Here is a 12023-nt window from a genome sequence, read left to right as displayed (position 1 = left end):
ATTAAAAAAAATCTATGGGGTATTTTGAGCTGAAACTTCACAGACACATTCAGGGGACACCTTAGACTTATATTACATCTTTTAAAAAAAAGTTCTAGGGCACCTTTAAGTAAATTGTTTAAAAACGTTTTAAGTATACAATAACAGTTCTTTATTAAGTATATATTAATTATATTCGCCTATTCATTGTTATTCATTATTACTGACCAGTATTTCAGTATTTGTTGGTGTGATAATGACTGAAATCTGAAAGTGTACCTTGCTTGACCAGAAAAGACAGATTCACCTTTTATTTCTGCCTGAGCAGAACTATGTCAGGGTTTTAGATTAATTTGACTATAAGAATTTACAATATATACACTTCATCCACTGACCTATTTTTAATGGTTCTGGATTACAAGGATGCTATCCAGTGTGTGTATATAAAACTAAAAACACAGCCTGAGATCTTTTCTGAAGCACTGTTTTTTTTTTATTTTTGCAAGCTCACTGAACAAGCTCAGTTGAGGGTGATTATATTTATCTGTGAGGGTATTTAAGAATTAGACTTCAAACTGACTGCACGTGACTGAGGAAACTAGGGCAATCACTTCACTGAGGAGAGCCTTTGATGTTTTCTCTGCTCAAGCGCTTTAGGCCTGTCAGATTTTTATTTTGGTCTGAAAATCCTTAGGAAAAAGTATGTCATTGCAGCAGCACGTTTCTAATGTGTCAGCCTCACAGCTTACAATATTGCCTTCATGTAGAATATCAAGGGCATTGGGGAATATGTAAATATGTAATTGGAAACATAAAAGACAAAATTTAAAATAAAGTGATCCCATACTCACTTATTTTCACATGTTTGCACTGTTTCAGTTCTGCGAACTCACAATGGACAAATTATCCTGAAAATCCATGACGATTACAAAAACTGTCCTTACTTTATTGCTCACATGTTGGAAAATCACACCCAATCCAAAGTCCATGATAGCCACCATTGCAATGACATCACTGCACCATGAAGTTTAAAAATGTTTCTAATTGGCATATTGTTTGGGGTTAAATTCTGTTAACTGTGGAATGAAGCAAATCAAATATTTTATCTCTAAATCTTTAAAGGACAAATCTGCCAGCTTCTTATTTTACATAATTAATATATTATTATTATTATTATTATTATTATTATTATTTAAATCTGTGCCATTCAAGATTAGATTGGAAAAAAACACCAGCAAAAGTGCTTTGGTAGTGATTTAAAATGCCATTATACAACTTATTTTTCAGTTACATCAACAACATTTCGAAAATATTTTAAGACTGCAGAACATAATTGAATATCCACGATTTTATATATACAGACGTGGATAAAATGGTTGGTACCCTTGATAAATATGATCAAAAATGACTGTAAAAATAAATATGCATTGTTTATCCTTTTGATCTTTAATTCATTAAATTAGCAAAAATCTAACCTTTCATTAAAGGAAAAGAATTGAAAGTGGGGGGAAAATCAGATTATGAAACAAAAGTTTTTCTCCAAAACATGTTGGCCACAATTATTGGCACCCTTTTATTCAATACTTTTTGCAACCTCATTTTGCCAAGATAACAGCTCTCAGTCGTTTTCTATAATGCCTGATGAGTTTGGAGAACACCTGAGGAGAGATCAGAGACCATTCCTTCATGCAGAATCTCTCCAGATCCTTCAGATTCCCAGCTCCATGTTGGTGCTTTTTCTCTTCAGTTCACTCCACTCATTTTCTTTAGGGTTCAGGTCAGGGGACTGGGATGGCCATGGCAGAAGCTTCATTTTGTGCTCAGTGACACATTTTTGATGTTTGTTTTGGATCATCGTCCTGATGGACGATCCAACCACGGCCCATTATTGGATTTCTAGCAGAAGCGATCAGGTTTTGATTTTTTTATCTGTTGGTATTTGATAGAATCCATGATGCCATGTATCTGAAGAAGATGTCCAGGACCTCCAGCAGAAAAATTAGCCCACAACATTAAAGGTGCCCTAGATTCAAAAATTGAATTCACCTCAGCATAGTTAAATAACAAGAGTTCAGTACATGGAAAAGACATACAGTGAGTCTCAAACTCCATTGTTTCCTCCTTCTTATATAAATCTCATTTGTTTAAAAGACCTACGAAGAACAGGCGAATCTCAACATAACACCGACTGTTACGTAACAGTCGGGATCATTAATATGTACGCCCCCAATATTTGCATATGCCAGCCCATGATTGAGGCATTACACAAGGGCAGCCAGTATTAATGTCTGGATGAAAGGCATTAGACAAGGGCAGAACGTCTGGATGTGCACAGCTGAATCATCAGACTAGGTAAGCAAGCAAGAACAATAGCAAAAAATGGCAGATGGAGCAATAATAACTAACATGAGTCATGATTACATGATATTTTTAGTGATATTTGTAAATTGTCTCTCTAAATGTTTCGTTAGCATGTTGCTAATGTACTGTTAAATGTGGTTAAAGTTACCATCGTTTCTTACTGTATTCACGGAGACAAGAGCCGTCGCTATTTTCATTTTTAAACACTTGCAGTCTGTATAATGCATAAACACAACTTCATTCTTTATAAATCTCTCCAACAGTGTAGCATTAGCCGTTAGCCATGGAGCACAGCCTCAAATTCATTCAGAATCAATGTAAACATCAAAATAAACACTGTACTTACGCGATTAGACATGCTGCATGACGAATACTTTGTAAAGATCCATTTTGAGGGTTATATTAGCTGTTTGAACCTTTTTTATGTTGTTTAAGGCAAGCGCGAGCTCCGTGGGCGTGAAGCACGAGATTTAAAGGGCCACACACCCTGAATCGGCTCATTTCTAATGATGCCTCAAAATAGGCAGTTAAAAAAATGAATTAAAAAAAATCTATGGGGTATTTTGAGCTGCAACTTCACAGACACATTCAGGGGACACCTTAGACTTATATTACATCTTTTAAAAAAAAGTTCTAAAACAGTGTTATATTTAACTGTGGGCATGGGGTACTTTTTATCCATGTGTGCACCAAACCCATCTGGTGAGTTTGCTGCCAAAAACCACTTGTTTTAGTTTCATCTGACCATAGAAGCCGGTCCCGTTTGAAGTTCCAGTCTTGTCTGACAACTGAATATGCTGGATAATGTTTCTGGATGAGAGCAGAGGATTTTTCTTGAAAACCTTGTGGGGATGTAGGTGCTGTTTGACCATTTTTTTTAGGCTTTCTGAGACTCGAGACTCAACTAATCTCTGCAATTCTCCAGCTGTGATTCTTGGAGAGTCTTTGTCCACTCAAACTTTCCTCCTCACTTCACATTAGGATGATTTAGACACACGTCCTCTTCCAGGCAGAATTGTAACATCTTTAGTTGACTGAAACTTCTTAATTATTGCCCTGATGGAGGAAATGGGGATTTTCAATGCTTTAGCTATTTTCTTACAGCCACTTTCTATTTTGTGAAGCTCAACAATCTTATGCTGCACATCAGAACTATATTCTTTGGTTTTTCTCATTGTGATGAATGATTACAGGAATTTGGCCTTTGTTTCTCCTCATGTTTATACTCCTGAGGAACAAGAAGTCATGGCTGGACAATTTCATGCTCATGATCACCCTAGTGTGCTAAAAAAAATTCTATATGAATGGGAATATACTTCAGAGATATTTTACTCAAAAAAATTCTAGGGGTGCCAATAATTGTGGCCAACGTCTTTTGGAGAAAAAAAATGTATTTCATAATGTGATTAGATTAGATTTTTAGCAATTAGCAAAATTTATTTTTACAGTCATCTTTGATCATATTTATCAAGAGTACCAACAATTTTGTCCAAGTCTGTATATATATTTTTTTATTTTTCAGGACTGTTCGGACTACAGACATTTTCAAACCAAAAGCAAAGATTTGTATTCTGCTCACAAAAGCGTTGTAAAGCACCCCAAGTTCTGCTTCATCTGGAGAACTGAGGATAAAATCCATTAGATATTGCGCCCTCTAGTGGTAAACTATTACATTTTAAAGGCGTGAGCGTGTGTAGCGTTTTGTTAGTTCTTCTGTCACTTTGGCTCAATTCTTTTTTTTTTTTTTTTTAAATCAAAACAATAAGATCAGATCTTGTTCACATCAGATTTGAATTTCTAACTGATTCAAGTAAAATGCATGTGTTTCGGCACGTGTGCAAAAGATTATGTAACAGACTACAATTTGCACAATAACTAAATACACATGGCTTTTTGATTCTCAGTGAAATTGTCAAACTCTTCATAACTTCTAAATATTCTATCGTGTAAGCCTTAACATGCAAAATAATCATTTATGAAAATCTCTGACATACATGTATATTCCATAAATATCTGACATGGAATATTTGTAATGTCTGCTGAATTGGCAAATGGCCTGCCATTGTCATGAAATAGGAATCACAATCTTACCAATCAAGTTTGTAATATTATATAGGAACTTTGCCCAGCACAAACACAGACATTTTTGAACTTGGAGGAACATCACAACCCTAAACAGCAACAGCTATAGCAGTACATTTGTATTTATACAGTACATTTATTTTTGTAGAAATGTCACAAATTCAATTGCTTGTCATGGAAGACCATCAGGACAATATACAAGAATGTGTGGTGGTGTTAAGGAAGACATAAGAGTGTATTTTCAGTTTACATGTAGCACATTTCTAGAAAAATAAATGTGCTGTATAAACATTTTTCATATATTTTTTGTGTTGCAATATTGACTTTTCCTAGTAAATTTTTACCTATGGTTGAAAGTATCCGTATGATCCACAAGAGGTTTCAGATAGAAAAAAAACAAAAAAACCTGACATTCTTGTATATTTGAAGCATGAATTAAATGTTTTGGGTGAGGAACTACATTTTGCAGACATGCAATAAAGTTCTGACGTTCCAGCAAATAGTTATAACTGCACTTACAGTTTTGATAATGTTAAGACTGTTTAAAAAATCTGCCAAGTAGATCCCAAAAAGCATATCCAGGATTTCAAAAAGGTGATCATTCTTTAATAAACAACAAAACCATGAATAACTGAATCATAGTGAGTAAACAAAAAAAAAAAAAAGTGGGATGCATATTCCATTTCTCAACATTATCAAAGATTAACAGATGAAAAAACTTCTGTCACCTTCTGTTTCTCATGCAGTTTATCCATTAAACACTTCAAGCCTGAACAATAACTGAGACAAAAATAACCAAAAACCACAATGACCGTTTCAACCAATTTTATTTATAAAGATCTGGTGGAAATGGCTCTACTTCTCCCCCTGCTGCTGGTCTGGCATGCTTCTGATGATGTCAGAATCGCCTGTGAACACAAGAGAACGGCATTACTTACTGAACAATGCATTTAAACTTGACACACCGTTACAGAACATTAGTATTCATTCAGATGATGTCTAAGACCATCTAGATTTCTACTTCTGAAACCAAATAGTGCAAAACATACCAGCAACCTTTTAAATCTTATCGACCTTGACATATAAATGACCTACTAGTCTAAAAGTAACATTACAGTATGATTCAGTTAACAGGGAAAGTTACACTCCAAAAAAGGTATAAGATCACATCAGTTCAGCCAGTGAGAAGAACTGATGCATGAATACACACCAGGGTCAATGATGGCCAATGTGCACACCCTGTAGTATTTACCACAGGCTGTACCGAGCTCAATGTTGTTTCCACTGTAATGATGGACTCCGGTTTTGGCCAACATAGCGTAGTACTCAATCTCAGATTTCCTGGAAAAAATATCATGAATCATTAAAATTATCCTCAACCCTCACAAAACTATTGTCTAAGAGGTCAGGCTACTTGCATGGTGGCAGAAATATTCAAACAGCTAAAAGGCACACACCTCAGAGCAGGACAGTTGTTGGCCAGGATTACCAGCTTGGCTTTTCCTTGGCGAATCATTTTCTGAGACTGCTTGTATCCGAGAACGTATTTACCGCTCTTCATCACGAGCTGCAGTCTGGAGTTGATGGACTCCAAGGACTTTTTCTGTAAAGATGAAGATATGGAACAAAACTATAAATAAGCCAACAGCACAGAATGTCAAGAAATAAGCTTTGATATTTTTTCCTGTTCAAGGCTTCAAAATTGGAATAACTATTTTGAGACTATGCCCAAAATAGTTAAAACCAAGGTAGATGTGTGCAAAACTATTGCAATTTGACTTTAAAACATTTTTTTTTCCAAACAGATATACTAGTCTTTACTTCTTTATTAGCTAGTCAATGAATTTTATTTCTCTGCAAGTCCACCAAACCACTAAGTATTTCACAATGGCTTGTTGATACCATTTACTTTCTGAAGCTGGAAAGGTTAAAGAGATAGTTCATCCAAAAATTAAAATTTGCTGTTAATTTACTCCCCCTCAGGCCATCCAAGATGTAGGCATCTTTTTTTTTTTCCTCAGTAGAAACGTAAAGCTGAAACCGTGGTTCTTTGAGATTCATACAATGCAAATCAATGGCTACCGTCACTTTAAGAGTGAGTAAAACAAACAAACAAACAAAAAAAACATACAGGCAAAACAAAATTTAACACCTGTGGCTCCTGGCGATACACTGAGGTCTTATGTAGTGAAAGATCAGTCTGTGCAAGAAGCATACCAAGCCTTGGCAAACCGTTCCTAAAAATAAAAATTATGATTATGTTCGCTTCCACAATCTCAGACGGGAAGATTGACTTTTCACAGATGCCCAGAGTTTGAGCTCCAGTGCATACGTCATAATGCGACAGGAAGCTCGCGCTCCAGACTGTCATGAACGCACTCAGAAACGTTTGCTGAGGCTGTGGATTACAGGTAATAATGTTGTAAATAATGTTCAGTTTCTTGCACAGACTGATCGTTTCGCTTAAGACTTCCATGTATTGTCAGGAGCCAAGGGCATTCATTTTGTTTTGGATCTATATGTTTTTTGACAGCGACAGCACCAATTGATTTGCATTATAGGACTCACCAAGGACCACAGTTTCAGCTCAAAATCATCTTTACAATTCTAATGAAGAAAAAGACTGAGGTAGAGGAAATTAACAGCAAATTAACATTCTTGGGTGATCTATCCCTTTAAGATAGACTCAGAATGGCAGCTCTGGTTCTCAACCATTTATAACCTATCCTTTCAAATTTAATCTGCTGACTGATTCTCTTTTACCTCCCGAGCATCGTCACCCATTATTGATTTATGTGTATATTTATGTGCATATATACCTAATTAACAAACACTCTCTATATAGTTTTAATTATTCTATATACAGTTTCTTCGCACTGATGTAAAAATGATTAAAGATGTGGAATGTCATTCTGTTTTAGGCTTCATTTGTTGTCTTTCACCTAAAAAATTTGAAAAAAGCTTTGCAATGACTTTGAAATAAAGTTTAGTCACAAATATGTCAACATGACTAACATATCAAATGTTTAAAATGAGAATTATCAGTCATTTCTTCAACCGAGGTGTGAATAATGTGTATTGATCTTGCCTATCAGTATTTAACACAATTACATTTCTTAAGCAATTAAAAACCATTCGCACTATGAAGATAACTTCTGTCAGTGTACTTATGGTCACATGTACACCATGTATATCATGTCTGTTTCACAGACAGCTATAATTCAATACTGTATCTCACTGATACTTCATAAATATTGATCCCATAGTACATTTATTGTACATTAGGACGTGATTATTTATTAAATACGCCTTTATTTTACGAAAAATAAGCGTTTGTCTGATAGATCTGTGCTTTCGGTACCACGTTTTCTGGAGATACTTAGTAAATTATTATTATTAATATGTTTATTATATAAAAGTTATTTCCTGAACTAGAAATATCCTGACAAGCATCTGCGCCTTTCGACAACTAGCTCACATTCAGCCCACACAACAGATCAGAGATAAACACTCGCACAATATGATGTCTAAAACACTTCAACTGCGTAACAATCACATTTATCAGTATATGTGCATGAAAACATGTCGTTTATATATAAGCAGGCCTGTAAGGAGCTTCCACGTGAAGTTCTCCGGCACGCGCAGCATCGCGCTTCACTCACCGTTTTCTTTGCGGCCACCATTTTTCCTGATTAGTCCGATCTGGCCAACCTGAATACAAAGGAGCGATAAATCAAAATCTACACTTTCAAAATTATGCGTTCGTACTTTTCATGGAACTTTTAAAAGGAATATTTTAATAATTTCCAACAGAGCCGCGCTCACCTCCTGATCACACCAAGATGGCCTCGTAGAGAAAGGACTTCCCAGCGTGCACCGCGCGCGTAAACCTCACGCGCCCCCATCGCGAGAACGCGAAGCCTCGAGACCACAGATCTCAAAACAGTGTCACTCTGGGACGTGTAGTCAGAGAATCTTTTTTTTTTTTTTTTTTTTTTTTTTTTTTTTTTATTGCAATATTAACAAACAGAACAAGTCGCTACATACGAGAAATACAAACAATCTTTCAAACAAAAAGAAATTATGGTTCAATAGTAAACAGAAGAAATATGTAAGAAACTTAATTAAATCTATTGAACAATAATCCTAAAAATTAGAGAAGAGAGAAGAAGAGAAAACAAAGAAAAAAGAAAAGAAAAGAAGAGGGCACAAAAATAAAGAAACAAACATATTAAGGAAGAATATTAAACATGGCACAAATTCTGGATGTTTTCAATGCTTTCTTGTTCACAGAAGTTGAAATTGTATTTAAGTACATCTTCAATTCTAGTCAGAGAATATTTGGTGTAGCCAGTGGTTCACAATCTTTTGACTCCAAGGCTCCTCATTGTCCACAACAATATTCGTAGGCCTCATGACTTTTCCAGTTGTTTGATGTAGCCTACTGGATGAGAATGAAGTGTATATATATATATATACTGTTATTCAAAATTTCCACCTGATAAAATATTTTAGAGCAGGGTTGTGGCATTCAGCATCTTGGGCCACATAAATGGCCAGTCCATTACAGGACTACCTAGAAATATGTATGTTATAAAAATGCTCATGGAGTTATTAATTTACACAACTTTTGCATGTTCAGAAATCATACTTTTAAAAGTAGTTATACCTCATTTATCACATTTTTTTGTTTTTTGGGGCGGCTTCCTAAAAGGGAAAAAAGAGAATTCAAATAAGAAATGTCTTGATTTGTAATTGTTTTAGCTTTTTTAATGCTTGTTTTGTCTTATTTTAAGTCATCTTAAAGGTGCCCTTGAGTGATTTGAAAAAACATTTTAAATTGTTCCCTGATATCTACATAGAGGGTATGTGGCTTTTTTATGGCCGAAAATTGTCCAGATATGGTTTTACAGCTCCATTTATAACCCCACAAATAGCCCCTAGAATGAAAAGGTCTGTTTTTGCCTTATTTGGAAGGCTCATGAATAGTAATATGGTGCTCCGCTCTGATTGGCTGTTTCACTGTTCGGCTCCTTCCAGTAGCTCACACTGATAGCGAACAAATCTGTACTGTACGGCGTAAACGATGGAGAGTTTTGGTATTCAACCTTATATGTTTGAGCCTGTTTCTGACGAAGATGCAGATGTAGAGGAACAACCAATTTTGTTGCGATTGGCCATAGACGTTTCTGAGTGGTAAGTTAGTCTTTATTTTCAGTATGCACCTGCAAAACGTAACTGTTACGTCAATGGAACTAGCATATAGCGTTAACTTTACACTATAACTCATAACGTCAGTATTTGCAACTTTGTTTTTAGCATTGTAAAAAAAAATAATTGTAATAATGTGTCGCTGTATGGTTTTACAATGATAGCTTCTTCACTTTGCAATAACAACTCTAAACAACGAACGAAAATTTGTTTCTAATATATTGACATTACCGATATGATTTTAAATTTGATTTATTTAGCCAACCAAAGTAAAGCATAGAAGACATTCCAAAAAAGCAGTGTCATGTTTACTACTCAGCTGCCGTAGTGTGATTACGATTTAGCTATTAGTAACAAAAACTTACATCGTCTATAAATATCTTTTTCCACAGGTGTACGCATACAAGTCATACAAGTTCTCAAAAATAAAAATATTTGAAAAAAAGTGACTAAATGTCTTGTCAAATGACTATCGTTTCAGTTTGAACGGTGTAGAAAGTTAGCTAGAAGGATCGAGTATCTGTAGCTATCTGTAAGCAAATAAACTAACATAGTTAGCTTCGGTGTAATGTGTTGTTGGTTAAATATAGGTCAAATTATAATTATATCCGACAAAAGAGAATTGGCATATGTATCTACGGTTATGTTATAGATTATATAACAAAGACAGTAATAAATTTTAACCTCACCGTTAATAGTAGTTACGTAAACTTTGCTATTTGTTACTGTACTAGCATCTTGCATTAGATCTAGACAACACTGGGTACATGGTCGTTAATGTTGTTAGCTCACTAAGAAACTTTACATTTAATCAGAAATAGTTTCTACAGCCAAGATGTGGATAAAAGCACTACTTACTGCTTGCGGGAATATAGTTGGAATTACCCCATTCTTCAGTGTCAAACGCTGAGCGAAGCCTGCTTGATATTGTCCCAGGTTAGAAAAGCTGTCCGTGGTGAAATGGGCAGAGCAAACTAACAACTTTGAGTTAAATTGTTCCGGTATCCGGTTATAGATAAACATCAGCCATGCCTTTTGACAGTTTTTTTCTGGAGGAAGACTATGAAAAGTTTTCACATCCCCTTCACAGCCTGGAACATAACATTTATTTCCATGATCTGCCATTTTCGCTGTTATCCTCGCTTGGCTTGTTTCTTCACTCTGCTTGCAGAACTTCCGATGATTCCGCTGGGCGGTTCCGCCTGGCCTGGATCATGAGCATATGCAAATATTGGGGGCGGAGTCCCCGACTGTTACGTAACAGTCGGTGTTATGTTGAGATTCGCCTGTTCTCCGGATGTATTTTAAACAAATGAGGTTTATATAAGAAGGAGGAAACAATGGGGTTTGAAACTCAGTGCATGTCTTTTCCATGTACTGAACTCTTGTTATTCAACTATGCTAAGGAAAATTCAATTTTTGATTCGAGGGCACCTTTAAAGTGTTAGTTCACCCAAAAATGGGTGAAAAAAAAAAATTCTGTCATTAATTACTCACCCTCACGCCGTTCCACAACCGTAAGACCTTCGTTCATCTTCAGAACACAAATTAAGATATTTTTTGATAAAATCCGATGGCTTAGTGAGGCCTGCATCGCCAGCAATAACACTCCCTTTTTCAATGCCCAGAAAGCTACTAAAAACATATTTAAAACAGTTCATGTGACTACAGTTGTTCAACCTTAATGTTATGAAGCGAAAATACTTTTTTTGCGCCAAAAATAACAAAATACTGACTTTATTCAACAATATCTAGTGATGGGCGATTTCAAAACACCGCTTCATGAAGCTTTGAATCTTTACGAATCATTTGTTTCTAATCAGTGACCTTACTGAGCCATCAGATTTTATCAAAAATATATTAATTTGTGTTTTGAAGATGAACAAAGGTGTTACGGGTGTGGAACGACATGAGGGTGAGTAATTAATGACATAATTTTCATTTTTGGGTGAACTAACCCTTCAAGGCACCTGGAAAGTTTGCTGATAGCCTACCCCTAATGGGTCCCCGGCCCCTGGTTGAGAACTTTTCAGTGTTGGAGACCAGCTTAAACCAAGACCAACAAAACACCTTATAGGCTGCTTTTCTTTCACTATCCAGTTGTTTTTATTTAGTTGACATTAAACATTGCAACCGACTTTATTACTGTATTGTGACCTTTCTTTGATTAGCTATGGGAATAATGTGCTTCTCACTTTTTCTTTTATTTATAAAGCATGTTCTTTATTCTTGTATATTTTTATGTTACTTTGGTAATAAAAAAGTAGGGTGGGTACTGGGTTGATTATCAGACTGTGAAAATAAAGGCAAATTAGCTTGCTATTGGTCTGCAATTCAGGTAAGGGATGTTTTTGCTCAGGCAGCTGAATTGTCTGCCCAATATAGAGAGG

The 12023-nt window shown here is 35.6% G+C and overlaps 1 protein-coding gene across 1 annotated transcript; it reads right to left on the bottom strand.

The window, feature by feature from the left end:
- Positions 1-5232: 5232 nt before the first annotated feature.
- Positions 5233-8353, bottom strand: rpl30 (ribosomal protein L30). Its single transcript, XM_048201370.1, has 5 exons — positions 8248-8353; positions 8085-8133; positions 5880-6025; positions 5633-5763; positions 5233-5330 (listed from the first exon to the last, which is right to left on the bottom strand). Exons 2-5 carry the CDS (start codon positions 8103-8105, stop codon positions 5278-5280), a joined length of 351 nt encoding a protein of 116 aa, XP_048057327.1. The 5' UTR covers positions 8106-8133; positions 8248-8353; the 3' UTR covers positions 5233-5277.
- Positions 8354-12023: the final 3670 nt, after the last annotated feature.

This window comes from Megalobrama amblycephala, linkage group LG9 (genome assembly GCF_018812025.1).
Source record: "Megalobrama amblycephala isolate DHTTF-2021 linkage group LG9, ASM1881202v1, whole genome shotgun sequence".
Classification (NCBI taxonomy): Eukaryota; Metazoa; Chordata; class Actinopteri; order Cypriniformes; family Xenocyprididae; genus Megalobrama; species Megalobrama amblycephala.
Note: the sequence above shows the minus strand (reverse complement) of the source record. Positions and strands in the feature narration are given on the sequence as shown.